Here is a 14450-nt window from a genome sequence, read left to right on the forward strand (position 1 = left end):
TCTAAGCAGTTAGGAGACCCCTTTTCCACTCTTTGGTCAGAGACAGAGGGCCTTTCCGGGAGCTTTCTCTTTTGCTACTCTTTCTCCCTTCTCCTGTTCAGAACAGCTTTTTGGGTTTTAGGTTGCATTAAGCCCAGGCTGGGGGCAAAACTAGATGGGAAAGTCATGAGCTCACTACCAGCCTGAATATCAAATTCTGGCCTCTTTCTCAATCCACCTGCTGTTACTTACTTTCAAAATTTCAATTAGCTGCTCCATTTATTCTGTCTGGGTTTTATAGTTTCAGTCAGTGAGATTAACAAGGTGGAATGTGCTTACTCCATTTTACCCAGAACCAGAACTCCAGTTTACTTACTGCCACTTACAGAATGCAGTGGCAACTTTGAATCTCCTTATTTCATTTATATATGGTTTATCAGTAACATTTTTTTAACATGTAAGAATGCGAGCCCTATTTTTTTTTTTTTTTTAAATAAGATTTTGTTTATTTATTTGACAGACAGAGATCACAAGTAGGCAGAGAGGCAGGCAGGGGCGGGGGGAGAGGCTCCCGGCTGAGCAGAGAGCCCGATGTGGAGCTCCATCCCAGGACCCTGAGACCGTGACCCGAGCCGAAGGCAGAGGCTTGAACCTACTGAGCCACCCAGGCGCCCCCAGGGCAAGCCCTGTTGAGGAGATGATACTACATTAAATGTAAAAGGAAATAGGAAAAATAATTTCTCTTTTAGAGCATAGTCTTCATGAACCCTAATCTTCCATAATTATATTACATTTGAAAAAACTGTTTTCCTATTTTCAGTTTAGTCTACGTTTTCTGCCCGAGGATTTGCAGTTCCCTTCACTTTGGAAACTTTTTTCTTTAGTCATTTTAACCTTTTAAAAATGATTTGCTTAAAAAAAAAAAAAAAATGATTTGCTTAGGGGTGCCTGGGTGCTCAGTTGGTTAAGTGTCTGCCTTTGGCTCAAATCACGATCTTAGGGTCCTGGGATTGAGCCCTGCATTGGGCTCCTACTCAGTGGGGAGTCTGCTTCTCTCTCTTCCTCCTCCCCTCCTCCTCTCATGTTTGCATACATCCTCTTTCTCAAATAAATGGAATTAAAAAAATAATTTTCTTCTAAATAAGTTATTGGTCATTGTAGAACTTAGTATGAGGTGATATGCTTCATATTAGTGGACTCTTGGCTTTCACTCCACAGGAATTTTAGAGACATTTTGAAGCACATCTTCACTTCCTAGATTGATATGGGAAGCTGATTTTATTTTAAGACTGATAAGTGTAGATGACTTCATCTTTTCTGTTTTCAGTTTCTTTGGTAAACAAGATTATTTGGTCATCAGTGAATGGTGCTTGGAAAACAAGCTTTTTTCTGGGTGTAGGCCCAGGATGAAGGAAGGGCCTGATTCAATCAATAGAATATGAAAGATTTCCAGAAATTCTTGTTGTTGATCAGCTGCTGACAGGCAACCAAATCACTGAAAATCTTATCAAAAACTAAATTAGGAAGTAGTTCCAGGGACTGATTGTGCAGTAGTAACGGAAAGAAGAGCATGTGTCTTATCTGTTCAGGCTGCTATAACAAAACACGTGGCTTATAAGCAGTGAAATTTATTTCTCAGAGTTCTGGTGGCACAATGGTTGGGTGAGGGCTCTTTTCCAGGTCACGGACTTTTCCTTGCATACTCATGTGATAGAAGGGGCTTGGGATCTCTCTGTAGCCTCTTTTATAAGGTACTAATCCCATTTATGAGGGTTCCACTTTTATGATTTAAGCACTTCCCAAGGGCCCCACTTAACACCGTCGCCTATTCAGCATTTTAACATGTGAATTTGGGCGGATGCAAACATTCAGACCATAACAGCATGTAAATGAGTTCACTAAAACTAAAATTGGTTGAAAGTCTCAGGTTTCATAGCCATTTCAGTTTTCTTGGTAGTTATAAAGGTGGGGTGAAATTGAAACTATTGGCAGAAATGAAAATTTTGTTGCTGTTTTTATAAATACATACCATAATTTGCTCGTTCTTCATTGTACTTTTTTTAAAAAGATTTTATTTATGTATTTGATAGAGCACAGGTGGGCAAGGTGGCAGATAGAGGGTCAGGCGGAGGGTCAGGCGAAGGAAGAAGAGAAGCAGGCTCACCAGTGAGCAGAGAGCCTGATGTGGGGCTCAGTCCCAGGACCCTGGGATCATGACTTGAGCCGAAGGCAGACACACTTAACCAACTGAGACACCCAGGTGCCCTGCCCCGATTATTATTTTAAATGTATGGTGTTCATTTAGACAATATACTCAGATAATTGTGTGAAATATACTATTTTATAATTGTAGAAAGAGAAAAGATCCTTCTCTTTTACCAGTGTGTATGTGTAGCCATTGTCTGAAAACCTTTTTTGGAGATTAAGCCTTTATGGTGTGGGGTTGGGCACAGTGTTATCGTTTATGTTTGCCCAATGGTCATTTCCATATAGGAAGTCTAACATAGCAAGCACATCAGCTTATCTATGTGCTGTGATTCACATTTGTCCTTTCTTTTGAAAATTAAAATTGGGGCACCTGGGTGGCTCAGATGGTTAAGTGTCTGTCTTTGGCTCAGGTCATGATCCTTGGGATCCCGGAATCAAGCTCCCAACTTAGTTGGGGGTCTGCTTCTCCCTCTCCTTATGCTCTATCTCACTCTGTCTCAAATGAATTAAAAAAAAAGATTAAAATTCTCACTATCATTTTTAAATTGGCAATTCCAGTTCCAAGTCCTTTAAAGATGGAAATGCTCCAGTGGTACAGAATGGTCAGAGGGTTAGAAAAATATATTTTTAATCTATTTGCTCTCAATTGGGAATCCTTTTTTACAAATGTAGATATGTTACAAGGATTTGGTGGTTATTATGTGCTCCTGTTATGTCTTGCACTTACCCCAATTACAGCACCTACTTACTGTATTATATTATAATTGTTGATTTTTGTTCTTGTTTTTGTTCGGTATGTCAGTGCTTAAGGCCTAATGGCACCTAGAAAATAGGGGCATTGGCTAAGTATTCATTGAATGAATAAATACGGACTGTAGCAAGGAGGGGAGTCTGGTATAGGGCCTAACTAAAAGAAAGAGGGGAACAAAAGAGGAAAGTGACTATTGGTTAAGTATACTTAAGGTCTGGAGTTCAGGAAGTAATTTAAATTCTAGTAGTTGTTGAATTTCTATATCTTTTCCTAAATTGTCTTTTTAGGTGATGTGGCCAGTCTATTTGTTGGGGTAGATCTTTTCTAATTCTCCGTTACTTTGTTTTCAGTTGTTTTTTTCCTATGTGCTGAAATGTGACTTGTGCTTCTCTCACTAAACAAAATGTTTTTTTTCATTGTTTGCCTCCATTACCTGTAAGTATCTTCATATGTGAAGGCATATACTTAACTGTGTCAGAATGTCTTCCATTCTAAATAAAAGGTATTCACTACTCAAAGCCTTCTGGAATAAATCATTTTTTATGTTTAATTGTTCTTTTATCCTGAACCCAAGATAAATAGGGTCACAGCTGGGTGAAAGTGAAGTAAAATAGGACTAATTTTCATAATTCCCTCCCCAGAATAATTTGATAGAAAACTGATTACGTGACTGTTCCACCTGAAGAATCTTAAAAAGGTAAGAGGGCTTGTGAATATTTCCATACTTATGAAAAACTTAAAATGGCACTCGTAGGTACTACTTTGGGAATTGTGGTTATAGCTTCACTTAACTATGTATAACTTCCTGGAGTTGCCATGTTAAAACATAGTGTTTTATCTCCTATACATATATAAAGTAGGAAATAGGATGTTATAATAATCCTAGAACTATTTTCTTTTGAGTCCTAGATTTTGTCTTGCTGTGACATTTTTGTTTCCAGATAAATAGAATAAAGAACATATTTACCACATATAAGATCTGTTCAAAAAGCTATTTGGCGAATTAAATTTTGTGAACTCTTCTCACATTCTTTCTGTATGTGGGTATTCTTTGAAATACAGAAGTTTTAAAATATGAAAATCTCATCCTAGTGGGAGTCATACAGATTAACTATCTTATATCCTGTGATACATCTAAGATCCTTTTGGGGTGGGGCCATGTTTGTGCCTGTGTGTTAGTTGTTGAGTACTTCTTTTGTCCTAGTCTTTTTGCTAAGCACTTTAAAAGGATTATGTGATTATGTAATTTAGTCTTCATAATGACTGAAGTGGTTACTACATTTATCTCCATTTAATAGATGGGGAAACAGGCTTAAAGACATTATCAAGTAAGTGGCAGACTAGTTGTGGTTTGAACCTAGACAGTTTTTTCCTAAAACCTGTGCTTAAAGGGACAGTCTGTCTCTTTACAGAAGCATACTGGTATTAAAGCTCCAGCAACAAACTTGTAGGGGAGGGCTATTTTTAAACAAAAACATGTTAGAATAGCCTGCTTGAAGCAAAGAAAACTACTTACAAACTTAAATAAAATTGCGGTACAGGTAGAAAAAAAATTGGAGCATTTTGTAAGGGATTTAAAAATCAAAAATTGTAGAGCAGGACTGAGTTGATTAGCAGAGAGGCTGTAAAGGAAATAATTATTAAGCTGAAGGAGTTAATTACTTTAACCTTACTCTGAAGTGAATTAATTGAAGGCACTGGAGCAAATATCTGTGATAGTTTAAGCCACACTGAGAAAATAAATGTAGATAAATCAACAAAATCACATAGCCTTCAGGGGTGTTTTAAAAGGAACTCAAGGACAACACTGTAGAACCATTGACTCAAATGTGTAATAAGTAACTGTTGTGCCAGAGTACAGGTTGAATATAGATGTGGAGATGCCTATACTTCAGAAAGCTTGAAGAGCCCTCTGCAGTGAGAGACTGAGCCACATCTGTAAACTTTTTCTGGAAAGGGCCAGGTCGTAGGTACTTTAGGCTTTGCAGAGTATATAGTTTCTGTTACAGTTATTTATATTTGCCAATGTAGTGCAAAAATCATAGGCAATATATAAAGGGATAAGCATGGCTATTCAACAAAACTTTATTTTCAGAAAAACTCGGCTGGTTTTTTGAACATTGGCCTATAATAATGGATACTATCCCTCCCTGGACATCACTGAAAAATAGCCTTGGAGGATCAAATTTTTAATAGCATTGGGAAGCAGTTAATGACTTTATTTAAGACTGGCATTGAGATGAAAGATCCTGCACTGAATAGTAATGTAACATTTGCGTGTTTATTACTGCTAGACAATCTCATAAGCACAGGTTGGCCTGACACCAGTGCCCAAGTCATTAATCATGGAAATATACCACTCAGAGTACCTCCTTAAATGCCCCCTCATTTTTAACTGAATATTTGGCACAGGGGATTGAATTTGGGGACCAGTTTATCTTGGATTAGGGGATTGGAAATAAAGGAGGAAGAAGAATAAATTATCTTAAGAGTAGTTCTGGGAGTCACTGATTCTCTGAAGACCTTAGCTGTGTGAATCAGTATACTATTTAGCATCTTCGTGAAGTATGCTTGTCCTTGGCATAAGTATGCCCAGCACAGGGACAGCTCTTACTTTTTCCCAAAGTCCCTTTCATTCAGTCTTGGTTCCCATTTATCATATCTGTGCCCTTTATGATAGAGTCTATAATGGCAGAATTGGGTGTGAGAGTGGGGTGGGAAACAGAGTTAAACTTCTCATGGCTTTTCATAGGTCTTCTTTTTTTGTACCCCCAAAAATCTGACTACTCTTGACAGAATATTAGTAGACTTTATCAATTTAGTTGTTACTCAGAAGTATTGATTTGTGTTTTTTCAGTCCTCTGTTTGCCTTTATTTTTCACTTTTGTCTAGGGAAAACACAGAAATTGGGCAGTTAACACTTTTATTACGCTTCCCTATTTTTTTGTTCTTATTAGCACCAATAATAAAAATAGGGGCCCCTTGTTGACTCAGTTGTTTGAGCTGCTAGCCCTTAATTTCAGCTCAGGTCATGATCTCAGGGTTCTGGGATCAAGCCCCATGTCAGGTTTTATGCTCAGCAGGGACTCTGCTTGAGGATTCTCTCTCACTCTCCTGCTGCACAACACCCCCCACCCCCGCACCCACCCCATGCATGCTTAGACACTAGCTCTAAAAATAAATCTTTAGGAAAAAAGTAGTAATGATAATAACAGCCACTAACTACATGGCAGTGGAGCTACGATTTGATTGTATGTCTAAGTCTTAACTAGGATGTACATCCTTAACTAGGATGTACCATGGACTTGCTTGAAGGACAGTAGGAGGAAGCAAGGAGGTGGAGGTTTGAAGTGAACTGGATGTAGATGGAAGGAAACAGACTTTGAAAGAGAAAAGGATGGGGAGAAGGGAAGGATAGAAACTTTAAATGGAGTTGGCCAAGGCTAAAATGTTTAGTTTCTGTTAGCAGGAACCCCTTGTCCTTCTCCAATTCCTTGAAGCTTGTTGTGCTTCAGCAATTACAAAAGAAAATACATTGCTAGCGTCTTAGGTGTAGCTTGAAATAATTTCCTTTTATAGAGAATGGTAGTAATATCCTAGAACTGTGCTCTCTAGCATGGTAACCAGTACCACACTGGATTACTTAAATTTAAATTAATTAAAACCTAAATAATATGAAAAATTTTATTCCTTGGTTGTAGTAGCCACACTTCAGGTGCTTGTTAGAACAGTTCTTGTTGGGCAGTCTTGTTCTAGAGAACTGAGCTATCTTCTACACTACTGTTACTTGAATGCACTATAATTGCTGGCCTGGGATTCTTGCTTCCATGTATTCCAGGGTATGTGTGGGAAAATGAGTTCTGAATTCTGAAAACTGATTGGTAATAGTGCTCCTTCTTTTAAATTCCACATCTAAAAGTTGGTGCTTTTATGATAAATAAAATTTGTAAATTAGGTCATTCTTCCCAAACTGATTTTATGAACATATTTGGAATAGGATTTCTAATACGTAACAGAAACAATATATACTGGAATAAAAAGGGCAACTTGTAAGATATAAGTGCTTTAAGATCATTATGTTAGGAATAAAAGACTTAAAAGATACTTTAGCTTGGAAAGGTGGAGCCTGAGAAGAAATATTAAAGATTGAAATTTGTAAATTAGTCATCTGAAAAGTAAACAGAATTAAAATCAAGAATGAACAACCATTCTTTGAGATTCATTTGTGGTAAACCAAATTTAAAAGAAAATTCTGTTTGGTTTATAGATAATTTTTAGAGCTCGGTTGAACTATTAAGGAGTCTAGGTAGAATATGATATGATTAAGAGTCATTAATAGTTAATATCATGAAATCAAGTTATATCTCTTTGGATAACCACAAGAAGGGATAGTTCTGCCCACCCATAGCTTATCTCTTAAAGACCACAAATTATTGGCTTAGGACCATGGTGTCTGTATTGTATTCCTGTGTTCCTATTACTGGAAATTCAAAGCAAAACTGGTATTAAAAACCATGAATCCTTAGATTAAAAATGAATCTAGGCAGATAGAACAAATAAGCATAATAAGTTATAACTTTATATGCTTTTGAACTAAAAGTTGTGACTTTTATCTACTGAAATGCTAAAACCCTATCATTTTGAATGAATAAACTAGTAATGTAGCATAATTGGTGTTAGATACGGCAGCAGTAAATACATGATGTATTCAAGAAGAAGCGCACAACTTCTAAGAATTTGGAGCACTTGGTGTTTTAAGCAGATTTCTAACAAGGAAGGGCAGTCTGTAACTTGATTGAGGGTTTCTCAGTGATAAACTATTACTTATGTACTCCATTGCATGCGTTAAAATAGAGAGGGAGTATTTGCTAATTTTACCTCATACACATTTTCTTTGACTAACAAATTCATTTCCTTTCCCACATTTCTCATTTTGCCTCTCATAATCATTTTCTTAGTCCTCAAGGCCAGAGTAATCTTTGACTCCTTCCCTGTATTTATTTAGTCACCATATCTCAGAAATTCTTATTTGTTAATTCTTTCTTTTTTATTCAGTTCATAGCCAGTTACCCTAGCTATGTGGATCTCTCTGATTCTGTTCTCTCCCTGCTATAATCCATTTCTGTGCTTTAGTGGCAGATCATTCTTTTAAAAGAGTCGTAATACTTTTATCATTTCAGTCTTCAGAGGAATCTGTAAGATTGGATCTAAACTTCTCAATCATTAGAGATCCATTTGTAATCTGTCCCTACTTGATTTGCATTGTTTTGCTTACTGCTTTCCTTACTCATTACCATAGTCTTCCAGATGAATTTCTTGGCATATATCCCTCCTTAGTACACACAGACACACACACACAGACTCTCCTTTCTCTCTGTCTCTCTCCCCCCTTCTCTCCCTTTCTCTCTTTCTCTTATACTTTTCTTGTTGTTGTCAGATTGGCCTTGTTAAATGCTATTTTACTACTTTATACTGTTGCCTCTTAAATGTAGTAAGCTCAACACATATAACCTGTCACATTCAGTGAAAACTCAGTTCAAATTGATCTCTTTTTTCCCTAAGCTCTAATTATATTTATGCCTGTACCACGAAATCTATCATTTATTCTTTGTTGCTTAATACTTACAGAAAGCTTTTTCTTTCAGTAAGACTGCTTGATGGCAAGGAGTATAAAAGAGTACTGGATTATCCATAAAATTTACTGGTGTGGCTTGTACTGTGTTCTTTTGTGTGTAAAATAATTTCTTACAGTTCTGGATTTTTCGTTGTTTTTCATTGATACTGGAAGAATGCAAACATAAAAACTCTCTATTATAATTCATCCTATAGGAAGTCCATTTTTAAGGAGAAATGAAGAGGAAAATTATATATACCCTAAATGTGGGTGATCAAGAGTATGAAGATACGGAAGGTAAATTTTTATCTTTTATAAAGCTTGTGTGTTGAAAGCAAAAGACTTAGTGGTTCTAAACTGTTCATTTGTGTACATTTCAAAATTTACAAAGAGTTTTTTTGTTTTCATTTATTTTCATTGGTCTTAAATTCTGAAATAAGCTTCTGAATAAGAAGTGTATACATTTTTTCCCCTCCTCCCATGACTTATTTTTGATTGATCAAGGTTTTTTGTTTGTTTGAACTCTTTCTTCTTAAATTTTTTCCCCTACTGGTTTATGAATATATTAATCTGTGTTTGTTGTTATAATCTTATGCTTTGGGTTTTTTAAATAGGTGGCATTGATCTTTTCCTCTACTTCTAAATTTAATAATTTAATATTTACTGTTAATAGTAAAAGAACCTTAGAACACTTTAACTGATCATCCTACTCTTACTTATAGGTAATAATCATCCTTTTTTTTTTTTTTTTAACACCACAGATTAGTTGATTTTTTAAAGATTTTATTTATTCGACAGAGAGAGATCACAAGTAGGCAGAGAGGCAGGCAGAGAGAGAGAGGAGGAAGCAGGCTCCCCGCTGAGCACAGGGCCCGATGCGGGACTCGATCCCAGGACCCCGAGATCACGACCCGAGCAGAAGGCAGCGGCCCAACCCACTGAGCCACCCAGGCGCCCCAATTTGTTGATATTTTTAAATGGATAGTATTTGAGGGGATTTCTTCTCCATTTCTTTTTCTTTCTTTCTTTCTTTCTTTCTTTTTTTTTTTTTAAGATTTTGTTTATTTATTATTTGAGAGAGAGAATGAGCATGGAGGTGAGGGTCAGAGGGAGAAGCAGACTCCCTGCTGAGCAAGGAGCCTAGGATGCGGAACTGGATCCTGGGTCTCTGGGATCATGACCTGAGCTGAAGGCAGTCACTTAACCAACTGAGTCACCCAGGCATCCTCCATTTCTGTCTTTTTTCCTGAAAAATCTTGAAGTTCTTTTAGTGAAAGTCTATTAGTGGGGGCACCTGGGTGGCTCAGTGGGTTAAGCCGCTGCCTTCGGCTCAGGTCATGATCCCAGGGTCCTGGGATTAAGCCCCGCATCAGGCTCTCTGCTCAGTGGGGAGCCTGCTTCCCCTCCACTCTCTGCCTACTTGTGATCTCTGTCAAATAAATAAATAAAAGCTTAAAAAAAAAAGAAAGTCTATTAGTGGTAAATTCTTAAGTTTTTGTATTTATTTTAACCTCTTCAGAACTATTCAAAGAGCTACAATTCTGTATTGATAGTTTTTGTTGTTTTCCTCTTAGCACTTTGGGGACACTACTTAACCATTTTATGGTTATGTTTTTACTGTCAGGGAATCCCTTCTCAGCCTAATTGTCAATCCCTTAGAGATGATCTGTCTTTTCCTTCATTTTTCTTTTTAGATCTTATTTTTATCTTTGATGTCTTTGATGTTGTACAGATCTGCTGCATTGTTTCTGGCATGGATTATTTTCATTTCTCTTGGTTACCATACTTTCTATGTCCTTTTATCTTTTGGATCTTTTTTGTTTGTTTGTTTTCTCATTTCTCAGCCATTACTGCTTTAACTGTTGGATGTTCTTTATTCTCTTCTTCTGGGCTTCAATTAGTAGGTTAGACTTTGTTTTGACCTCATTTCCCACTCTCCCAGGTTACATCTCCTTGTATGTCTGATACAGTCTAGGTAGTTTTCTCAGCTCTCTCTTACAGTTCACAAATATTCTTTTCTTCTGGGTCTAATACACTGTTTAATCATTCTATGTTGTATTTGCAAATTCTGATATTTGAAGCCAGTGGACATCTAAATAAATTTATCATTAGTGAGTATAATGTGTAAAATATAAATAATTGTTTCTGTTGATTCTTACTCAAAGTAACTTATTTCATAGGTTTGGTAATGTTTCATTATGAACTCATATTTGATAAATTTAATCTGTAGAATTCTGAGGGCCTACCTAAGGGATGTTTTCCTTCAGAGGATTTGTATTTGTTTTTTCCTAAACCCATGCTCTACTTTAGCATGGTGTCTTGACTTGATATGGAGGTTTCTTAGGATCAGTTCCCCGGCCTGGGTTGGTTATAAGTTTTTAGATGTGAACCCTAATATGAACATTTGCTCTCAGGACAATCTCCACTTTTCCACTTGCTTGGTGTATATTGTTCACATTTCAGCTGACAATTTCTTTATTGTTGTTTCATTTTATGTAGAATTTTTGAGTTTCTTTTACTTTTGAGCCAACAGTACATATTCTTTTATGTTGGTTATATTGCTGGTGGGCATTTAAATTAGTACAAACCGTAAGGGATAAAATTTCATAGTATCCAAACTACAACTGTAGTCCATCAGTAAGTTAAAACAAAAAAAAAATGCAGACTAGTGTATATAGTGTTTTAGTATTTGTGTGAAGAGGGAGCCTTAAAAAGATATGTTTTCAGGGGCGCCTGGGTGGCTCAGTGGTTTGGGCTGCTGCCTTCGGCTCGGGTCATGATCTCATGGTCCTGGGATCGAGCCCCGCATCGGACTCCCTGCTCCGCAGGAAGCCTGCTTCCCTCTCTCTCTCTCTCTCTCTCTCTCTCTCTCTGCCTGCCTCTCTGCCTACTTGTGATCTCTGTCTGTCAAATAAATAAATAAAATCTTTAAAAAAAAAAAAAGATATGTTTTCAAGTTGCTTGCTTCTGCATTAAAAAAATATCTTTGGAAGAACAGAGAAGAAATGTAATAGTTGTTACTTATTGCATTTGGTGGATCTGGATGGATGGCAGTAGATTTGAGTAGGAGATTTGTCATTATAACCTTTTTTTTACTTTAAAATATTCGAACCATCTGATTATTACTTATTTTAAAAATTCATAAAAGGGCGCCTGGGTGGCTCAGTGGGTTAAACCCTTTGCCTTCGGCTCAGGTCATGATCCTGGTGTCCTGGGATCGAGCCCCGAGCCCTGCATCGGGCTCTCTGCAAACCAGGGAGCCTGCTTCCCTTCCTCTCTCTCTGCCTGCCTCTCTGCCTGCTTGTGATCTCTGTCTGTCAAATAAATTTAAAAAAAAAATTTTTTTTTCATAAAAAAATTATTTTTATTTCCCCATTAAAAATATAAATTAGTAAATGTTGGGGGTATTGTGCTCAAGGAGATGTTTATTACACTGTAAGATTTAATTACTTTGTCTTTGGGGGCCCTTTAGAATATCTAGTTCTTGATACTGCCTTGAACATGTCATTTGGTCTGGAAAACTTGAAAGTGTATATGGCTGCTTTACTTTATAGGTGAAGAAAACAAAGATAATACTGCTACCACTGGTCTGTTGTACAGTGAAGCTGACAGATGTCCAATATGTCTTAATTGCCTGTTAGAGAAAGAAGTTGGTTTTCCAGAAAGCTGTAATCATGTCTTCTGCATGACCTGTATTCTTAAATGGGCAGAGGTGAGTCTAGAATGAACTAATATTATTGTACTTTAATTTCCTAGCATGGTATCATGCCACCTAAATAGCTGATAATACTATTTTATAAGTAACACTTGTTCCCCTTACTCTGGACAAATTTCCCTGTATTAATCCAATTCTGTCAGTATATTTTCTTCTAGTTTTTTTTTACACATCTTTTTTGTTATTTTATAATTTAAAAATATTAATTGCACATTTTTTAAAAAAAAACAACCTTATAGGAATAACCGATTTTTTTTTTTTTTTGCGAGGGAGTAGAAATGCAGTAATTTGTCTTCAGTGTACTTTATCCTCTTGAGATAATATCTGCTTACTACTAATAACGCTTTCTGTCCATTTTGTGTTTTATATTTTTCAGGGAATTTTTATGTAGATTATTTGATTTCTTGTATCAGCCTTGTGGAATAACAAGAGCAGATATACTAGGGTTTTTCAGTTTTACGATTTCATAGCTTAGAGAGGCCGGAGTGAATTTAGAACTGCCATTCTCTAATTCCTGTCTTTAATGTAGTGTAAAATAATTTCAGAGTCCAAGTTAATGATATTGCTTGAGATTCTTCTTAGGTAGTAAGTGATTAAGAAAAGGATATTTTGGACTTACAATGTATTATGTTGACTTAGTTCAGGCCAAGTAGATCATGGTACTAGTACATTGAATCACTGAATATGCATTATAAGCCCTATTGTTATGAATTGTGAAATAAAAATTCATTGTCATATGAATCATGCTGTATTTTTCTGAATTAGTAGTCCTTCAGTAAAAAAGATAAATCACGAAAATATTTTTTCAACAGTAGCTGCATTCAAGTTGATGTCCTTAAGCACATTGGATAATTGCTTCTTAATAATTGGAGCTTTCAAAATTCTGTGTTTCACTTATATTTTTATTAATAGTGTAGAAAGGAGAATATAACTGTATACTGATGCTGTGGCCAAGTTCTGGAAGGAGGAAAAAAGATTTGTTATACCAATTGAATTCATTTATACCAATTGAATTCCGGTATACCTGGAAACAGTTCTCATTAGATTAAAGCCTCAACTGGTCTTGGCAAGAAGGGACTAAGGAGAGGTAAAAATGTATTTTGGGAAAAAATATGTTGAGTTTAATTTAATTATTAATATAATTATGAATCTCCATGTGTTTATAGGAGCACTGACTAATGAATGCATATTTTTCTCTGCCACCCAATTAAAGATTTCATCTGTGTTGAATTTAGTGCACCTTGGTTTGCTTTGTGATTATATATTTTAAAAGTAGAGATTTTTGCTTCCAGTAGAGAAGTAACATTATTAGATGGGTAGAAGGTTTCAATTCAGTGCTTTCATAGGATTTTATTTAGCTGAGCTATCTGAGGTTTGTACTCCAGGTTCATTGAAATAGGAATCAGAATGGATATCAAGAACCAAAAAGAAGTACTTATTTACATTTACCTTACACCCTCCTGAAATTTGTCATGCTCCTAAAGTTTCTATATCCAAAGTCAGAGTTAGTTTTTAATCTTTTCAAGCTCTAAAATTTTGGTTCTGTGTTTATTTAAAACAAAAGCCATGTAAGGCCTTTCAAGTGATCAAGTAACTAAGCTTTAGTCTGTAGGTATTTTATACAGTATGCCTTCCCCAGGTAGGAATGATTCAGGGTAATAGAACCTATAGTTGCCTTCCTGGCCCGTAACCTAATTTCCTGCGTTTTGGGACTCTAGAACAAATTAAGCATGTCCACTATGACTATGTTTAATTTTAAGGAACTCTTGCATGATAGGCCTGTTGGTTTGTGAAATAATGGTGATGATGATGATGTAGAAATAGAATATTAAACAGTAATTAGCACTTAAGGAAAGTTGAAATTTTTATTTAAAGCATTAATATTAGGGCTGAGACTCTAAAACTAAACAAAGTAGACCTTTGAACTGATTTATTACACACAGAGCAATACACTAAAACTAAAGTTTATTAGCCACTTAAAAAGTTATTTTACCAAATTTACCTACCTATATTTTACCTACATTACCTATATATTTTACCTTATTATATCTAAATGGTCTAAACATATTGTTAGTTTTTACTTTGTAAGTTTAACCTTGATCCTCTGAGTTTGCACGTTTTAGTTTATTTTATTCATTTTATTTATTCATTTGAGACGGAGAGAGATTATGAGAGGGAGGAGG

At 36.0% G+C, this 14450-nt stretch overlaps 1 protein-coding gene across 5 annotated transcripts in view; it reads left to right on the top strand.

Annotated features, from left to right (window-relative positions):
- The window catches only part of SCAF11 (SR-related CTD associated factor 11), a 72251-nt gene that overhangs the window by 15998 nt on the left and 41803 nt on the right, over positions 1-14450 (top strand). For 2 of the 5 annotated variants that reach the window (XM_059185576.1, XM_059185573.1), the window contains exons 2-4: positions 3580-3635; positions 8768-8849; positions 12107-12264. In XM_059185576.1, the coding sequence (XP_059041559.1) occupies positions 8789-8849; positions 12107-12264 (219 nt within the window). In that variant the 5' untranslated portion in view covers positions 3580-3635; positions 8768-8788. Of the gene's footprint in view, positions 1-3579; positions 3636-8767; positions 8850-12106; positions 12265-14450 lie in introns of those variants that run through there. The other 3 variants (XM_059185575.1, XM_059185577.1, XM_059185578.1) reach the window with 3 other exon arrangements.

The sequence above is a fragment of the Mustela lutreola genome, chromosome 8 (assembly GCF_030435805.1).
Source record: "Mustela lutreola isolate mMusLut2 chromosome 8, mMusLut2.pri, whole genome shotgun sequence".
Taxonomy (NCBI): domain Eukaryota; kingdom Metazoa; phylum Chordata; class Mammalia; order Carnivora; family Mustelidae; genus Mustela; species Mustela lutreola.